This window comes from Podarcis gaigeae (assembly GCF_964106915.1).
Source record: "Podarcis gaigeae genome assembly, chromosome: Z".
Lineage (NCBI taxonomy): Eukaryota > Metazoa > Chordata > Lepidosauria > Squamata > Lacertidae > Podarcis > Podarcis gaigeae.
In genome coordinates, this window is record NC_139691.1 from 13,145,985 (window position 1) to 13,165,970 (window position 19,986).

At 45.3% G+C, this 19,986-nt stretch overlaps 1 protein-coding gene and 1 long non-coding RNA gene across 2 annotated transcripts in view; one reads left to right on the forward strand and one right to left on the reverse strand.

Annotated features, from left to right (window-relative positions):
• The window catches only part of ENTPD8 (ectonucleoside triphosphate diphosphohydrolase 8), a 42,669-nt gene that overhangs the window by 2,174 nt on the left and 20,509 nt on the right, over positions 1 to 19,986 (reverse strand). Inside the window, exons 2-9 of the mRNA XM_083721209.1 lie at positions 12,420 to 12,547; positions 11,778 to 11,895; positions 10,391 to 10,541; positions 7,904 to 8,063; positions 5,961 to 6,191; positions 3,651 to 3,920; positions 2,614 to 2,724; positions 968 to 1,105 (exon numbers count right to left, since the gene is read on the reverse strand). Of these exons, the coding sequence (XP_083577335.1) occupies positions 968 to 1,105; positions 2,614 to 2,724; positions 3,651 to 3,920; positions 5,961 to 6,191; positions 7,904 to 8,063; positions 10,391 to 10,541; positions 11,778 to 11,895; positions 12,420 to 12,545 (1,305 nt within the window). The 5' untranslated portion in view covers positions 12,546 to 12,547. The remainder of the gene's footprint in view (positions 1 to 967; positions 1,106 to 2,613; positions 2,725 to 3,650; positions 3,921 to 5,960; positions 6,192 to 7,903; positions 8,064 to 10,390; positions 10,542 to 11,777; positions 11,896 to 12,419; positions 12,548 to 19,986) is intronic.
• LOC310836222 lies at positions 15,454 to 18,595 on the forward strand. Its single transcript, XR_014559931.1, has 3 exons — positions 15,454 to 15,468; positions 16,904 to 17,490; positions 17,964 to 18,595. It is a non-coding gene; the product is annotated as an uncharacterized lncRNA (long non-coding RNA).

Below are 19,986 nucleotides of genomic sequence, written 5' to 3' on the forward strand. Positions count from 1 at the left end.
AGACTTCTGGGAGAAGATTTATAATTAATTGAAAAAAAATGTTGAAATATACATTTATTAAGAAACCAGAGGCCTTTCTTCTTGAAATAACAGGTTTGGAATTGCCCCCAAAAGATGTTAGGTTGTTTTTGTATGCCACAACTGCAGCTAGAATTTTATTAGCTAAGAACTGGAAAACACAAGAAGTGCCAACAGTGTAGGAATGGCAAATGAAGATGATGGACTATTCGGAGCTAGCTGACCTGACCGGAAGATTCTGCGCCCAGAAGGAGGAGGAGTACCAGGAGGAATGGATGAAATTCAAAGACTATTTAGTTAAATATGCTAAGATAATTTAAATAGAAATACTTGCAAATAACAGATAGGCTTAGGATTTAAATATGTGAAGTTATAGAATAATATGTTTAAAGTAAAGATGAAATGAAAGATGTTAAGTGATTAAGTAAATTTTATGAGAAACTTGTTTTGGAAAACTGTTACAATGATATATACTGAAATTCAGTCGGGGATTTGAGGAAGCCACTTATCAATGTTACTAAGATTGGATTAAGTACAGTTAAGATGTATGTATGTATGTTTGTTTGTTTAAAAATTTTGGAAAATCAATTTAAAAAATTGGAAAAAAAATATTAAACTCTGTTGCTGGGGGATCTCTCATGCTGGAGAAAGTGTTTAGTCCTGTGCTTTGGATCTAGAGTTCCAGCTAAGTATTTTGTTAATTATCCCACACAGGTAATTTATATTTATTTTCACCTACAAAAGCCCTTGTGAAAGTGATTATTTTCAGACCATTGGCAAGGAGGAGAAAGGAATGGCTTACGTGGGGGGTGGGGAAGTGAAATGGGCAGAGACAGAAGGGGTAAGGACAAACTCTCTGCAAACAATCAGTCCCTTCAAAACCTGGGCTGGTTCAGATACCTTGGACCCAAACCATATATAGTGACATGACCTCCAGCTCTGCCCTCACCCGCATCCGGAAGGCAATGTTGTTCCAGGTGTCCGTTCGAAAGCCGTAACCGTCCAGCAAGAGAGTAAGGATGTAGTTGGCACTAGCACAGTAGTTTTTCAGATGGTCCTCCTTCTCGCTGGAGTAACTGGATTTCAACTGAGGAAAGACAGGGAGAGAGAGAGACACACAACATTTCAAGAGCAGCTGAGGTAGGAGAGTGTTCATTTCCTGACCATTGGTTATACTGCCTGATTTGATGCAAGTTGGAGTCTGACCATATCTAGAGGGCACCACATTGGCTACTCTGACCAGCAGCAACTCAGCGCAACTACCTGAAATCATTTGAGGGCAGGGATGGGAAACCTGTGGCCCTCCAGATGTCATTGGACCATAACTTCCACCACCCTTGACCATGAGCTGTGCTGTCTGGGGGTTGGTGAGAATTCTAGTTCAGCAACATCTGGAGGGTTACAGGGTTTCCCATGCCTGGATTAAGGTGACTGAAGGGTCCAGTTGTGTGAACCTTCAGGACTTTCCAGATGTGTTTCAGCAAAGACAGCTTTGGGTCTTGTGGCACCTTTAAGGATGAGCATAGGTCAATGCCAACTGGGCGGCCCCCAGTGGCAGTACCTCAAACAAGGCCTCATCTGGGATAAGGGATCATGGGCTACAGTTTGTTCTTCATGGTTGCATAGTACAAAAGATTTTGGCAGGTGTAGTTCATATCACAGTGTCGAACTGTATTCCTGCTAAAACACCTTTCTGTGTAGGTAAAAAGCATTGTCGACAACTTTTGAGCAGGCTAAGAACAGACCCAAGGAACTGAGTCTGGGGCTTTGGTAGCATCTGAAGGCTGTTGGCTGTCTTCCTAGAGAAAAGGTGGAGAACCTCAGGTACAGGGGCTAAATCCAGCCCTTCAAATCTCTGTATTTCGCCCTCAGGCCTCTTGCCAGGTGAAGAAGAAGAAGAGTTTGGATTTGATATCCTGCTTTATCACTACCTGAAGGAGTCTCAAAGCGGCTAACATTCTCCTTTCCCTTCCTCCCCCACAACAAACACTCTGTGAGGTGAGTGGGGTTGGGAGACTTCAGAGAAGTGTGACTAGCCCAAGGTCACCCAGCAGCTGCATGTGGAGGAGTGGGGAAGTGAACCCGGTTCACCAGATTACGAGTCTACCGCTCTTAACCACTACACCACACTGGCTCCTCTCCAGCAAAACTTGCTTCCCCCAGGCTGCACATCTCAGCAACTCTGCTTGAGTGTTTTGGCTGGGCTGGGCTGTCATTTGAATTCTGATCATGCCTCTTGCTTGATGGAGGATAGATAGGGATGTGTACAGAAAGAGGCTATTGTACGAAAGGGAAAATTCTCATGGGCTGCTCTGCCCATCTTTGCCCCTCTAACCATGCCCACTTGTACTTCTGGCCCCACCCATCAATGATATGTGGCCCCCTGTCTGGTTGCCCAGAAGAGAATGTGGTCCTCAGGCAGAAAAAGGTCCTTCATCAACTCTGCCCAAGAGATCTGGTGTGCAAGCCTCAGAATTTGGGCTACCAAACTGGAGTGCCTCAACCGATATATTCCTAAATATATGTTCATTTTACAGATTGGTCAACAAGTCTCCTGTGACCTTCCAAACCACACCAGGATGATAGGATACCTACTTCCTCCCATTTCCTGGCACAGAACGTCTTGATAGTATCTTCAACAGTGGCCAGTGGCTGAGTTTCAGTCAAGTTCAGGAAATTGAAGGTATAGTAATAGGCAGAAAAAGCCTGAAATTTAAAATAAAACATGAACAGGTGAGTTATAGACATCAAACCAACAATGGCTATAGAATCCTGCTTTGCATGCAAAAGGTCCCATATTCATTCCTCAGCATCTCCAGGTAGGGCTGGGAGAGAACTAGATGGACCTATGTTCTTATTTAATTCAGCCCATTATTCAGAACCATGAGAACTAGGATCTTAGTTTATTTTTTAGCAGAAAGGCCATCACTCAATGGTAGAGCATCTGCTTTGCATGCAGAAGGTCCCTGGTTCAATCCCTGATGGCATCTCCAGGTAGAGCTGGAGAGAACCATGTTTGAAACCCTGGAGTTCCTCTCCCGGTCAGTCCAGCAAGATAGATGGACCAGTAATCTGACTCAATATAAAGCTGTTTTCTACTTTATTTTTTACTTTAGCTAATAAACCGAAGGATGAGGTCCTTGAATAAAGCTTGCAACAAAATAAAATCAGATGATAAATCAGTAATGAAATTCATTTACAAGGCAGAAAAAGAGATAACAAAAAAAGAAATCAAAACTATGTTTCGGTGGAATAAACAAACAATAAACAAAAGTAATAAACATTCCAGTATTATTCAACTGATACATTGCATTTGCAAGGCGGTAGACAGGATTTGTGTTATGGGGGGCAGGAAACCCACCTGTCATCATCCTCTTTTTGGCTCTTTCTAGCAGATTTGGAATGACATGCCTCAACATCAGCTGTTTTAAATTACTTTCTTTTGACCCAAAGCATTCAGAAAAATCTCACAATTTCTACTTTAACTTAAGTATTTTTATTTATTTACTTTATTGGGGGGGCAGCTGCCCCCCCTGGCTACACCTATATGCATTTGGACTATTACAAACACAGACACACAGAGGAACATCCCTATTCCCAACTTTTTAGCATGAATTAGCGTGCTCTCGTACCAGAAATTTCCCGTTGACCTTAGGCTGGTAGACCCCATTGAAACCACAGGAGTCATTATATTTGCAGTTTTTTGAGAAGTTGAAAATACTCTTGAAGGTTTCCCGGCAAAGGGTGGCATTGCCTGTGCCCACCAGAGTAAAGTTCTTTGAGGCTGGAGGTGGCTTTGATTGCTTGGCACACGGACTGCTATAGACAGACGCAGTTGTAAAGGATGAAATGTAGCCTTCTGGGTAGCAAGGGTGATCGACCCGATCTGATGAGCTTGAATCCTGGAGGCAAGAATCACAGAGTGAAACCATAGTCCAGATGTACCTTCATAAGAACATAAGGAGAGGCCTGCAGGATTGAGCCAATGGCACAACGAGTCCAGCATCCTGCTTTCACAATGGAGAACCAGATGCACCAATGGGAAGCCCAAAGACCTGAGCTCAATAGTGCTGTGCAATTCCTAGCAACTGACATTCAGAGGCATACAGTGGAAGTGGAACATATAGCCTTATCCTCTATGGATTGGTCTAGTCCTCTTCGGAAGTTGGCAGGTGTTATGTACTGAAGTTCTCACCCTGGGCCAGCAGGGGGATACTGTAGATAGTTATGCAAATAAGGGATCGAAAATAACGTTCAGTGATTGGATAGTTTTAGAAAATTGTTACAGTTATGTTGTACTGGAGCTCTTTATAAGCAGGCTGACTGAACACTTCAGTTCAGTTCTGTCCTGGCCTGTGAATAAACAAGAGCTGTTTGAAGAATCGCTGTGTCGTCTGATATGTTCACCCACAACTTAATAGTTGCCATCATTACTTCCTGGAGAAGTGGAATGATCCCTATTTCCCATTCATGGAGTTACATTTCCCAGAGTGGTTTAGCAATCGAAGAGGGAACTCTGGGAATGGTATATCTAAGAGGGGAATAGGGGATCTCCTAACATCTCTCAGACCCTTAGTAAAGTACACATCCCAGGATCTTCTGGGGAAACCATGAGTGCTTAAAGTGGTATGATACTGTTTTAAGTGTGTAGCACAGATGAGGCTAATGTGGTTGAAAACAAATCAGTCCTACTCCTGCAAACAAGACAATTAGAGTTGGGATAAACCTTAAGTTTACCTACAACCTGTTAATTATACCTTTTCATTTGCATTTGTTATCCGAAATTATTTTTAATAGCTTCATAAAACCTTACAAAGCAAATCAAAGAATAAAATTATTGGGGGGGTGTACAATTTAAAAACGATTTATCATTTTTTGATTTTTTAATAAAAATAAAAATAAAAATAAAAATAAAAATCTTTACAATTACCACTTCCCCCAGCTTAAAATGTAAACAGAATTAAATCAATGAATCAATGATAAATTAAAACCAGATTAAACACAAGCCAACATTCTAAAAATCTGGGTAAAGGTAAAGGGACCCCTGACCATTAGGTCCAGTTGTGACCGACTCTGGGGTTGCGGCGCTCATCTCGCTTTACTGGATGGGGAGCCGGCATATAGCTTCTGGGTCATGTGACCAGCATGACTAAGCCGCTTCTGGCGAACCAGAGCAGCGCACAGAAACACTGTTTACCTTCCTGCCAGAGCGGTACCTATTTATCTACTTGCACTTTGAGGTGCTTTCGAACTGCTAGGTTGGCAGGAGCAGGGACTGAGCAACGGGAGTTCACCCCATCGCGGGGATTCGAACCGCTGACCTTCTGATCGGCAAGTCTTAGGCTCTGTGGTTATAGCGCCACCCGCGTCCCAAAAAAGTCTGGATAGGCTTGCCTAAATAAGTATGGTTTTATAAGGCACTGAAAAGAGTACATACAATGAAGGTGCCTGCTTTTTAAGTTTCTTTAAGAACATCTAAAAACCACACTGTGCATGAAATTCTTTAAGGTTTGATCCCTATTTTTGTTTTATTGTAGCCCAGATCAGGGATTTGCAAACTGTGGTCTGTGAGCATTGTTCAGGTGGTCTGTCGCACATTCATGTTCAATATTAATACTGATTTAAAGTGTATTTTTATTGCTTATTTTAGTTCGATTTTAATCCAATGCAACAAACTGTAATACAATGAAATAAAATATGTAAGATATAAAAGTAGCAATAAAAATACCATTAAAAGTCATACAGCATCTAGCACAGCACATTTCAATGGGTACAACAGGTAGAAAAATCATTAAGTGGTCTGCCAAGAATCTCAGGAGATGTCAAGGGGTTTGTAGATGATATTCCTAGATGATATTCCTGTCCCTTTCAGTTAACACCTCTCACCACCGGCCAAGTCTCTCTGCCCAGGGCTAGCTTCTGAATGGCAATGGGTGACTTACGATTATAATCCGGGTCAGGTGCTGGAGGGCTTGGTTCTGACCATAGCACAGGTAGCTGTGGGTATAGATGGTGTAATCAAACCCATAGAGTCGGAAGTGAGCGGCTTCGTTTGGATCAGTGATCTTGCCAGCTGGAACAAAACTAATCTGGGTCGATGCCCCTCCGAGATCCAATGCGCCCAATATATTGGTTGAAGTGGGGTGAATCCATTCTCTGTCTTTAGCAGAATACTGCAGAGATACCACAACAGGTTAGCACTTGTGGGGCCTGGCAAGGGGAAGATCATTTAGAGATCTACCTGATTTTAGGACTGAGCTCCTTCCCACTTTTGAGAAAACAATCTTCCCACCTCTGCATTTATTCTGGTTAGCGTTTCCTAATGCTCTATGGCCTTGTTCAGACACAATGTTGAACCATGATTTAACAACCATAGTTTGATAAACCATGGTTTAGCATTACGTGAGAACCGGGTCCAGTGGTTTAACTGGAGTTTATTAACTATAGTCTTTTGACTAGACAAGGGTAAGCTCTTAAAGACCTTTCAAAACAAACATACCTGATTAGTTTACTATACATACCCCAGAAACCCTCAGCACAAAAGTCTGGGGTTGATGGGATTGGAACTCCAGCAACATCTGGAGGGCCTACAGAGTCCCCATACGAGAGGCAGGCCTTTGATCTGATCCACCAGGGCTTGCATTCTTAAATTGGCCCACATCAAATGGCTGGATGTTCCCCTTTAATCAGCTGGTGGATATCTGCCATCTTGACAATGTCCCACTACTCAACTGTTATTGGCTCCTTAGAGCAGAGGTTTTCAACTTTTTTGAGTCCACGGCTCCCTTGACCAACCACATTCTTTCTGCAACACCTCTGTGGGGCTCAAGAGCCCAGTTATGTCACCCCTTGCCTGTAGAGCTGGCAACCTCTCACCCCTTTTCGAACACCCTCCCTTGTAGAGTGTTCCCTTAGCCTCCTCTCCCATCTCCTTGGGAGTCCTCTGGGCAGCAGCTGCTGCCATCCCTCGTCTCTGTTCTGTCCCGCACCCTTGCCTGCGGAGCTTAAAGACAGGGCTGCTGCAATAAGCAGCTGTGCAAGCCTCTGGGAGGCAGAGACACGAGAGGGAAAGAAAGAGGGACAGAGGCTAGGGTTGCCCATGCCACCCCTGATCATCATTCAGGGCACCCAGGGTGCCACGGCACACTGGTTGGAAACCACCGACTTAGAGAAATGGGCAAGGCCAGAAGCAATATTTAAGCAACAGTAGCCGTGGCAGGCACAGAGAATGTAGTAGTTCATGGTGGAATAGGATCTCTCTAGCCTAAGCCAGCATCATGATGATAAAGAATTATATTTGTGTCCCACCCTAGCTAAAGGGAGCTTGAGCTAGTGCAAATCCTTTTATCCTTAATATAACCCTGTAGGCTTACGTGAGAGTGTGTGACTGGCCCAAGATCAGCTTCATGAGCTGAGGAAGGGTTCAAACCCAGCTCTTCCTAGTTCTAATAAGATGCTCTAGCCCAGTGTTTCCCACCCTTGTGCCTCCAGCTGTTTTTGGACTACAATTCCCATCATCCCTTGCCACTGGTCTTGCTAGTCAGGGATGATGGGAGTTGTAGTTCAAAAACAGCTGGAGGCACAAGGTTGGGAAACACTGCTCTAGCCCACAAGTAGCCAAAATAGTGACCTCCAGATGTTGTTGGATTTCCACCAGCCCCAGCCAACATAGCCAATGGTCAGGAATGATTGGAGAGCACAACAGTATTTGGAGTTCACAACATAGCTTATCCTTATTGGGTTCCTATCAGAACCAACCAGCATGGCCAGGGAAGATGGCAGCTGTACTCCAGAAATATCTAGCTTATTCTTGTTCTAGCCCTGGAACAATATGCCTGATCTATGCATCCTAAACCTGCTCATAGTCTTGTAGAATCAGCCCCACCTTGGTGAAGGAGTCCAACAGATAGTTGATGGTGATCCAGCCGTAAGCACCTTCGTCCTCTCCACTGATGATCTGAGCGCCTCGGAAACTCACAGGATACTGCTTGATAGTCTTGCCAACTTCTTCCAGAACTTGTTTTGATGCAGACTCATTCTCCATTCTGTAGGGTAATTTGCCAAGAAGAACTGTGAATTTGGAAGCATGAGGCTAATTTGGAGTTTGGGGTTCTTTTGATTTATTTATTTACTGGCAGCTTTGTACCCAGCATTGCTCAGGTATTCTAAGAAACCCAAATACTGGTGTGGTTTTGAAAGGTTCAGTCTGCCATCTTGAAGCAAAATTGTGTCCAACTGTAATCAAATGCAGAAGTGCTCATTCATTGATCTCAGGAACCATCGTCCAAAATTTGGTTACACTATCTTAAGAGTTGTCCAAATGCACAGAGTACCAACAGGCAAACAACTTTTCAAATTAAGTAGTGTGTGTGTGTGTGTGTGTGTGTGTGTGTGTGTGTGTACTTTTAAAAAATATACTGCTTAATATAGTAATCAATCAATCAATCTCAATGTGCTTTATAAAAAATGCAAACAACATTCAACAGAATTTACTTAAAGCTAGATTTTTTAAAAAAGTACAATTGTATATCCAAATAAAACTGAGTAGTGTAGAAAGTAGAAGATTGAAAATGAAAGGTTGCAGCCAATGTAATGTAGGACCATTGAAATTAGTCATGTCCCAGAGTTCCCTGGGAAGAGGGGTTGACTGTATAAAACCACTTGACGAATTGTAGCTCTGAGGGGGGGGGGAGTGGGGTCTCCTAGCAACTCTCAGCACCCTGAACAAACTACACTTCTTTTGGAGACACATGACCGTTTAGAGTGGTATGCTTTAAATGTGCAGTGAAGCTGGGTCCTGAGTTGCTCTACTAACTTTAGATGGATTGATGACAATATTGCAAGAAATTGATGGAGGACAGAAGAGCTATCCACAGTGGCTGAAAGGAACATCCAGAGCTAGGGACACTCTACCTTTGAATAGACTGCTCAGCACCCTGAACAAACTACAGTCCCTATGACTGTTTAACATGGTATGATATAGCTTTGAAAGAATAGTGTAGATGGGGCCTAACATAGGCTCTTTAATGTGAATGGTTCTACTCTGCGTAGGACTCACATTGGATACTACTACTATAGTGTTATGAATTTGTGGATGCTAGACCACTATGTTCTCTGGACTGAGCATGTGGCAGAATTTAATCAATGCTTGGAGTGTCGAAATAGTCAGACCCATGTGTATTAGGTTGTGCGCTAGAAACGTATAGTCTCCCTGACCTTGTGTATTATTAAGCTGTGCAGGAGATATTTCTATAGACTCAGGAATCAGCATGTGCTTAAAAAGCTCATTAAGCCAAGCTGGGGCTTCCCATGAGATGATAGCCTGAGGTAATGGACCATTAGGACAGCACAGGATCAAAGGAAAGGTGTGAGGTGGCAAATGATTCGGCCTCTGCCTACAAATAAAGCACAGAGCTTAGAGTTAGGAGTTATGTGACACAGAACGCCAGAGGCAGAGCACAATGGCTGATGTCATGGCTGTACCTGTGGGAGAAGCAACTTCCTCTGGTAGCGCTGATATGATGAATCCCTCCATTGTAGGCCCAGTTTGTATTTGTGTGTAAATAAACCATATATCATCAAGACACCACAGCCTCTGCTGTGCTTTATTTTCCAGAAATGAAACATTAACCTTGAGTAAGCCAACCGGAAACCCTGGAATCTCACACTGCTGAGGTATTGGGGTGATGTACAACAATATATTTATTTGTACCCCACCTTCCCCTCTGATAGCACTGAAGGGAGCTTACATATAAAAATAAGAATTACTATAAACATAGGGGGGGAAAACAATAATTAAAAACAATTAAACAATGATAGGATTAAAACTTAGAGAGGAGGTGGGGAGAGAGAGATTAAAAACATGTAGATAGTTACAATATAAACAGCATGACATAAGTCCTTTCCTTAAAAGCAATCAGTTCTCCCAAGCCTGTTGGAACAAGAAGGTCATCATCTGCTGGCAGAATGACACCAGAGAGGGGGCCAGTCTAGGGTTTTTGGGGGGATGGGAGTTCCAGAGTCCGGGAGCAGCCACCAAGTAGGCCCTCTCCCATGTCCCTAACAAGCACGCCTGTGAGGGTGGTGAGACTGTGGGAGGGGCCTCCCCTAAATATCTGAGCTCTCAGCCAAGTTCCTATGATGGAATGGAGCTTTTCAGATAGTTTGGACCTAAGCCATGCCTTGTACCCTTAGAACTGCTGCTCTTTCAAGCCTATACTTTCAAGACACCTGCTCCTTTAAAAAAAAAGCAACTCAAAATTGAGACTCCTAATCTGAGATCCTTTATTATTATTATTATATTTGGGCAGCTGTTTTGCTACCTTGACTGGTTTCACCTCACTCTGTAAACCCTGGCTCTTTGTCTTTGTACCTCAACAGTCTCATGCCGGCTGTGGCTCCCAGATAAGCTGGCGTCTCCTGCTGCCTTTCCGGGGGGATCACAGTCATAGCAGCATCCAGGCATTCCTTGAGGGAGGCACCTGCCTGCGGAGGGTTTTTGGCATAACTTGATATCCCACTCCCTGAAACACAAAAAAACATGGAGATGGGCAAATCTGTCCACATATTACTTCTTCCCGTCTTAATTTCAGTTCCCCATATATCCAGATCTTCAGCTTATTTTTTAAAGTCACCATCAAGGCTTTTAGTGCAAATTTATCCTAATATCCCTGTGTTTGTAGGTAATTTTGCTTAATCTAGACCAGCGTTTTTCAACCACTGTTCTGGTTGAAAAGAATGTTGCCTGGTGTGCCGTGGGAAAAATTGAAAAATTCGAAAGATTTAAAAATAAAGTATTTTATAATTTTTCATATTTCTGTTTACTTACTATTTCATAATAAAGTAATTATAAAATACTTTCTTTGTGTTTATTTGATTCCAAGAGAATTACTTTATATATAGTCAATATAGGCACAGAGTTAATTTTTTTAACATTTTCCAATGGTGGTGTGCCTCGTGATTTTTTTCATGAAACAAGTGTGCCTTTGCCCAAAAAAGACTAAAAAACACTGATCTAGACCACATTCACACCACACATTAAAAGCACTGTGACAGCACTTTAAACAGTTTTTTATTGTTTTGGAAAATGCGAATTAGGTTAAGTTCCCTTTTAATTGCAAACTGAATTGATTCCCCATTATCCCTACTCTCCCTCATTCACCCACCTACCCACCCACGGCACCTCCTCTATTTTCTGTGACACCCCAGCGCTCTCTGACACCCATCTCTCTTTCTCATACCCCCTTTCTGATGCCCCCTCTCTGAGTGACATCGCTTCTCCCCCCTCTCTGACATGCCTTCTTTCTCTCTCCCCCCTCTCTCTGTGACCCATATACACTCGACTCACAACTTAGGCACATTTAATTTGCGCAAAGTCAGCCTTACGCGCTTGGCCGATTTTTTTTTTTTTTATACAAATAAATAAAAAGGGGGCAGGTGCTGTATGGGAGGGGAAGGTCAGCAATCCCACCCATACAGGTGCTGTATGGGAGGGGAAGGTCAGCAATCCCATTACACTCACCTTGGGAGGGTATGCGGAGGTGCAGAGAGAGTATTTTGTCTTTATGCAATTTTGTATTTATGCAGTACAGAACATAACCCCCACGTAAGCTGAGAGTCAACTGTATTCAATATTCCATAATCAATGTGGTATTGGTCACTGGGAGTTGAATACAGCTGATATTTTAGACCTTTTGGATCCCTCTCCCACCTTCCTCAGATGCCCCTCCCATGTTTTTATGTAACTAGGAGAAGCTGACCATTGACATGACAGGAGAAGGTTTGGCTGACCACGCCTGTGTTGTTCTCTTTGTCCATTGGCCACTGGTAGACGAACAGCGAGGTGTGGGATGAGCCCGCATCAAACACCAGCCCGTACTGGAGGGGGAGACATTTAGAATGAAAGAGTCAGGTGGTGCAAAACCTGAGCTGCTAAGTTAGAATGCAAAACAAACAAACCACTGAACTCTCATCAGGGTTTAAGACAGAAGTGGGGGAACTTCCTTGGCCGGAGGGCCAAATTTCTTTCTGGGTAACTCCCTGGGCGCCACATGCCAGTGGTGAGCAGCAACAAGTAGGTGGAGCAATGAATGTTTCTCTTCACTTTGTACAGTGGGCTAGCTTGCACCCACACCCACCCACAAACCCTTCATCCAGGCAAAGAAGAGTTATAACCAGAGTTCAAGGGGACATGTTCCAACCAGGCAGAAAAGTTCAAAGAGCCCAATGAGGGGTGTGACTGGAGAGGGGTGTATGGCCTGGGGAGAGTCCTGGAGGCCAAATGGAGAAGCCTGAGGTTCCCCACACCTGTATAATAGGAAGACATTTATTTCTTAAACAACTGACTCAGTGGATTTGCCTCAAAGAAAGGTCCATGGTATCAGGTATGGCTGCACACTCACCTTATTGTCTGGAGGCAGTGTGACATTGTGGTTTCCCACCACAATGAGGAGCAGGGCTGTGAGGGAGAACATGCTCAGAATCACCAGGGCTGCTGGGAGGTACCAGTTGCTCCATCTGTTGCCCATAGCTAAATATATAAAAAAACATGAAGAATTTCCTGTCCATCCATCAAGATAATAGAATCATAGACTCATGAGTTGGGAGGAATCTGGGAAGTCCTCTAATCCAGCTCCCTTCTTGGTACAGGAATCTTGACATTTTATCATCCCTGACAGAGACCAACCAACCAAGCTCCAAAAGGGAAAGTCCATCATCTAGGGCTGCCATACATCTGGGTTTTCCTGGACATGTCTGGGAATCAGGGTGTCAAAATGGCATCCGGGCAGATTTTCATCGAATTAGCAAGATGTCTGGGAAAACCTGGATATATGGCAACGAGAGCAATTTCTTAAGAAAAATGCTGTAAAAATCCCAAAGATTTAACAACTTAACAACAACTTTGTCCGGATTTTCACTTTTGCGAATATGGCAACCCTACCATAATCACCTTCTGTCACAGGGATATCTGGGCAAGTGAACTGGTCCCTGAGCTTGCTACCCCTTCCCCCTCCCCTCCATGACTTTTAGAATGTAAGCTTATTACCAGTCCTTGAAGCCTTAATTACTTGGGATCCATTTGCCCGCTTACCCAGGACGTAGAGGTGACAAAGAAGCACCAGGGATTCAGTTGCTTCGGAGAAAAAGTTTATTGTGATCTGCGCAGAGGCCACCAGCGGAATTATTTCCAAAGGCTGGGGGGCCTAATACACGTAAGCAAGCAGTTTTTATACCCTAGCAGCACCTCCCAACCACCCCACCACCAGTAACTTATCATATCATATTCCCCCCTTTGCCTTATGGCCTCATTGGGTGTTGCCAAAGCATTTCGCCCGTGCACTCCTTTCGCTTATCAGTCAAGCCTGCATATCTTATTTGCTCCAGATGCATTTCTCCTCCTGCTCTCCGGGCGTTGCCTTCCAACTGTCAATGCACCCCCCTGCCCACTCCCTTCATTTCCCTCCTCTTCTTCTGAACAACCTAATCCATAGGTTCGTTCGCAGGGATAGGCCTATACTCTCGCATGAGGGCAATCACACGGGGTCCCATCATTCGGGACATCATTTTTTGCATCATCTGCTGCAAGCATTGCATTAAGCAGGGAATACAGAGGCAGAGAAGCAACAAGATTATTAGGGGTCCTACTATCGGGACCAATAGATGGCGAAGCCAACTGCCATCTGGCAACCAAGAATAGAGCCAGGCCCATGGATCGACAGCAGAGGTGGATAGTGGGTTGTCGGCTATCATAGTTTCCATGTGATCAATAGTAGCAGATATACTAACATGAAGGTAATAGGGCACGGGCGATTTGGGTCTCAACATATTGATCAATAGGCACATTGACATTCCGACGGTTGCGTAGCCTGAGAGAAGTGGGTAGCTTTTCAACCTTATATAAAAGGGGGACCACAAGGCCCAGTGTACATAGTCCAGTAAGGTTGTGGGGAATAGATTTATAAGCTTTATCTCCACAGCATAACCATAGCTCCCTCTGGAGCAAATAAGGAGTGTTAAAATTTTGGTCTGACCAATTAAAAGCATCGGTAAACACATGACTAATGTACCACTGCTCTTGTATGATATTAACCAACATAGGGATGGAGGAATTATAGTGCCAGTTCATTCCCTGCAAACCTTGCTCCGTTGTTTTTAACATTGCACTGGTGTCAGAGTGATAACAGACTGAGGTGCTACCATATGTGATTGTAGTTGAGCAGAAACGGTTGAATTTAAAATTCATTATACGCAAACAATTAGGATAATCACCCCACGATTCTGACCCTTGTGAGAAATTAAAGCAAATATAAGCTGGTTCAAAAAGCGTAAGCATCACAGGGGGCTTTTGGATATCGTTGGGGTTGATCTTATTAGTTATGGTGAAGTTCTTACTAATGGGTATGCCATGCAACATTAGGCCCGAGCGTCGTGTGTGTGGTGGTATATGCATGCATAACCAACAATTAGAGACCTTCAGGAGAGTGGCAAACCTTATCATATCCTTTACATAGATGTTCTTCTCCCACATCCTATGGTATTCCTCCCTCCTGGAGGTTTTGTTCATTAGGCCTGTCCCTTGTTGTGGACCTAGGCCTGTATTACCTTCTCCCAAAGTTAGACTAACAAAGAACATCAGGAGAATCATTAAGGGAATGGAAGTGGAAAGCCACCTTTTTCCACAAATCCTATGGCGCTCGTGCCAGCAAAAATATAACAGCATCCATATAATCAAGGCAGTACATGTCACCCCTATCCACCATGCCCGATGGTTCCAAGGTTCCTCCCACCACTCCTTAATCATGATAAGGGTCTGGGGAAGGATTTGGCCTGCCTGGGCGTTCGGGGCGATCAGGATAAAAGGGGTCGTGGAAACCTCCAAGGATCAAATCCTATAGTATGCAAATAGAACCCTTCTAGTCCTGCGGGGTGACTATATCCTTGGTGGGTGGAGGGCAAACACAAGCCCCACGGGGAAGGAGCCCAAGGTTGGTAGATTACCACACACCCACAAGAGTAGGTGGCAGCATTGACACGGCCAGCACTTGGTGTCAAAATACCCACGGGCTCTTCCTCACACCAAATAATACACACTAGAGTTCTTTCGGGATTTAAAACATTATCAGGTGGTGTTACTCGAACTGCAGGCACGTTGGGAGCGCTGCCGGTGGGCGCTCCTCCCATCCACTTCTTCAGCCGTGCCTAGAGGTCCGGAGTGATACCAGCAGAGCGGTCGTCCGCTGGGCGCCTGAAGATGGTCAGCCGGAGGGGGTCCTCGGGATGTGGGGACACAGTCCAATCAGAGACTACTTTCTTCACTCGAGTGTGGTGGACCCAAGGGGTAACGCCAGCAACCTTCACAGCAGTGGGTGTAGAGAGAACAGTGTAGGGTCCCTTCCAGCACGGTTGCAGCGGGATTTGGGCCCAGTCTTTCACCCACACTTCATCACCTGGGTTGAACTGGTGCAAGGACTCGACTAAAATGCAAGGAGTCCGAGCTTGGGCCCACCTATTGAGAAAGAGAAAAACTTGGGAGAGTGACTGTACATAATTATTCAACTCCACATCTTGAACAGGGATAGGTGAAAGCATGTGTACATAACATCACTTCAAAGGGTGACAAGTGAGTACGTTTCGATGGGAGACTACGGACTCTAAGCAAAGCCAAGGGCAACATGGACACCCAATTAGACCCTGTTTCTTGGGTCAATTTGGACAGTTGATTTTTCAAAGTCCTATTCATTCTTTCCACCTTCCCAGAACTTTGGGGTCTATATGCAGTATGTAATTTCCAGTTTATTTGCATTATTTTTGCTAATTCCTGTAAAACTGAATGCACGAACGCTGGGCCATTATCTGATCCTATAGAGCGGGGCAAACCATAGCGGGGAATGATTTCCCTCAGCAGACATCTAGTGACTTCAGATGACCGCTCAGTCTTAGTGGGCCATGCCTCAACCCATCCTGTGTATGTACATACTGCCACAAGCAAATAATGATACAATCCACATCGAGGTAATTCAGTAAAGTCCACAACAAGGTCCTCCATGGGTGCCGTCCCACTGTGCTGAACTCCTGGTGGAGCCAAGTGTCCAGTTCTAGGGTTGTTCATTTGGCACAACATGCATTTCCTGGAAGCTTGGGCAGCCAGTTGGTAAAGGTTGGCCACATAAAAACACTTTTCCAGCTGCTTGGTCGTGGCATCAGGTCCCACATGGGTGGACTCATGGTACTGCTGAATTACTTGCCGGGACAATGATCCTGGGATCCATATCCGGTCATCAGGGGTGAGATACCATCCTTCTTTAGAGAGCCTTAGCTCCTCAGCGTCTGCGGTAGCCACCTCATGGGCAGAGTACCTTGGTTTCAAGGTGCTATCCAGAATTTCTTCTGGTACCAGGGCCCCAATGAAAGGTGTTGGGGATGAACCCCGGGCTGCTTCCTTTGCTACCCGGTCAGCCAGGTGGTTTCCCCTGGCCTCTTCACTAGGTCCAGTTTTGTGTCCATAACAGTGTATCACTGCCACTGGTTCAGGTTCCCAGACAGCGTCCAGAAGGTCTAAGAGCACCTGAGGGTGCGCCACTTGACCCCCTCTGGAGATGAGCAGACCTCTTTCCTTCCACAGTGCCCCGTGGGCATGCAGGGTGAGGAAAGCGTACTTTGAGTCAGTATAGATATTGATCTTTTCCCCTTTTGCTAGGCACAGGGCCCTGGTAAGTGCCGTTATTTCAGCCAGTTGGGCTGACGTTCCCAGTGGGAGTGAACTGGCCTCGACCACGTTGTTTTCAAGGGCTACCACTGCATATCCTGCCTTTCGCTGTCCAGCCTCAACAAAGCTGCTTCCATCCACAAACCATGAAGGCCAATGTGGGTTTGCCTTATCTTTAAGGTCAGGCCTGCTGGAATACACTTCATCCATGACCTCTACACAATCATGGGTCGGTCCCTCACCTTCTCCTACCGGTAATAAGGTAGCTGGGTTAAGGGCTGTGGTAACCTGAAACTTCAGGCGTGGATGTAATAACAGCATCTGGCACTTCCTCATTTTTGCTTGTGATAGGAAATAGGTGCCTTTCATGTCAAGTAAGGCTGGGACTGCGTGTGGAGTCACACAAGTGGTGTCTTGTCCGAACGTGAATTTATCTGCCTTTGTGAGTAGGGTGGCCACTGCCACAACCGCTCTCATACAGGGGGGCAACCCTTGTTCTGTTGAGGTTAGCCTCTCTGACAAGTATGCAACGGGTTGCTGCCAATTTCCCAGTTTCTGGCATAAAACTCCCTTGGCTACCCCCTGGTCTTCATCTATGAACAGGGTAAAAGGCTTCTCGGGGTTTGGGATGCCAAGCGCTGGGGCTTGTTGTAATGCCACTTTGAGATCCTGAAAAGCCTGCTGCTGTTCCCTGCCCCATATAAAAGGATCCTTCTCTGTTCCCCTAGTTGACTCATGCAGGGGCCGAGCAATGCTGCTGTAGTTAGGTATCCATATCCTACAGAACCCTGCGGATCCCAGAAAACCACGGAGCTCCTTGCGGTTCTTTGGCTCTGGTATTTGGATAATAGCCTGTTTTCTTTCCTCCCTTAGAGTTTGCTGTTGGTGAGAGATGTCAAAACCAAGGTATTTTACAGTTGGTTGACATATCTGCGCCTTCTTCTTGGATACCCGGTATCCAGCCTCGGCCAGGTGGTTTAACAAGTCCTTGGTGGCTTTCATGCTTCTGAATCACTTCCCTAACTCTCATCAAATTAGTAGGCTTCCGGGAGGCCCGCCTCATCTCAGTCAATACATGTTGGCGGTACGTATTTAAAGAATTTTGGCCTCCCACTTCTTGGTAATCCCAGTTAGGGGTTTCTCGGGGGTAGGCGTTATTTATGGCCACCTCACCCAGGTTTTGAGCCCGCAAATGCGCTCTTGCCTCAGTGTGGACTCTCCTAGTTTCTTCTGTAGTTAGTAGTGAGTCCAGGAGGTCTTGTACATCATCATAAGTGGGATTATAAATTTTAAAAAATCCCTTCAAACAATTTTATAATTTTTGCTGGGTTCTCCTCAAAAGAGGGGTTCTGATTGCGCCAATTACATACATCTGCACTTGAGAAAGGCACATGTTGGACGGTATATGTTTGTGGCGCTGGCGCCCCGTTCACCCCCGGGGGTCCCGGTGGGTCATAAACCCGGCGCAGGGGGGCTATCTTCTCTGCTCTCTCCTTTTGTTTCTTGGCTGCCTTATGCAGGGCAGCTCTATCCCAAGCCTGTTCCCAATGTCTCTGTTTCTTCCTCCATTGGTCCCTTTTACACTCCGCGGCACTCACTAAGTGCCCACTAACGTCTATTTCTTCCTTAAAGTCCTTTACAAAATCTCTAACTCTTTTCCTTTGTTCTTCAGTCCACCTCTTTCCACCCTTTGTCAACTTTCCAATAGTCTGTCTAAACTCCTCATCCTCTCCCTTTTCCTCATCTGATTCATCATCTTTGGCCGCCCCTAGCACTGGCGGTGCCGTTGGTGGGGCATATGGGGGAGGAGGTCTCAATACACCTTCTTCTTCCGGGTCCTGTAAGACCGGGGGTTTTGGCTTCATTCTGACCGCACACAGGCGGGCGCCCTGGTCTATTCTACTGCGGCAGGATTCCAGCCACAAGGGATTTTGTAGCTGTTCTCCAGTTATCCAGTAAACACTGCAAAGGGGTACATTTACTGCCTCCAGATCCCATGTCTAACAGAATACTCCGCTCCTATACGGGACTTCTCTTCAAACACACCGGTTTTGCTACAGACTGTGACTTGGACGAGCTCGCGCTGCCAAGAAACTCACAATCCTACACACGCTTGGCCAAGGGGACGCTAAACCCCGGCCTCACATATACATTCATCCTTTCAATGGAGTATTCTTTCACACCACACACAACACAGGCTCCCCTCTGTCCTCCCCTCCTACCCTACTGACAGCACTTTACTGCCACATCCAGGTGAGGTTGATCAAGCCTCTAGCACCTTTCCCTTAGGGCTTACCTTTATCCCGTTGTGGGTCCCTTTCCTCGGCCGTCCTTTTTCTCCCTCGACCGGGTGTCTCCACTTCGGGACGGTGTGGCTGGCTCCCCCTACAAACTGGCAGGGTGCGCGCTTGGAGCTGCGAGCGCCAGCCCAAGCTGTTCACCGCGGTTGAGCCTGGCCTCCGGTCCAATGGGTTTGGGCAAATCCCGGACGAGCCCCCAAATCTGAAGCCTTAATTACTTGGGATCCATTTGCCCGCTTACCCAGGACGTACCCAGTCAAGCCTGCATATCTTATTTGCTCCAGATGCATTTCTCCTCCTGCTCTCCGGGCGTTGCCTTCCAACTGTCAATGCACCCCCCTGCCCACTCCCTTCATCCTGAATAGCCACTTTTAAGTCAAGATTAAATGAGTGAATGAATGACTAAAGGGCATATGGGGAAATAGTCTGGGTTTTTATTTTTGCAGGTGGGTGGGGATAGGAACTTTTATGGATTTATGTCCATTTCCACGTAAATAATAATAATAATAATAATAATAATAATAATAATAATAATAAAATTTATTATTTGTACCCCGCCCATCTGGCTGGGTTTCCCCAACCACTCTGGGCGGCTTCTACAAAGACCAAAAATACACTAAGATGTCACACGTTAAAAACTTCCCTGAACAGGGCTGCCTTAAGATGTCTTCTGAATGTCAGGTAGTTGTTTATCTCTTTCACATCTGATGGGAGGGCGTTTCACAGGGCGGGCACCACTACCGAAAAGGCCCTCTGCCTGATTCCCTGTAGCTTTGCTTCTCGCAATGAGGGAACCACCAGAAGGCCCTCAGCACTGGACCTCAGCGTCCGGGCAGAACGATGGGGGTGGAGACGTACATATTTTGAAAGCTTGATACAGTAAATGCATTACAGTGGTACCTTGGGTTAAGAACTTAATTAGTTCTGGAGGTTCGTTCTTAACCTGAAACTGTTCTTAACCTG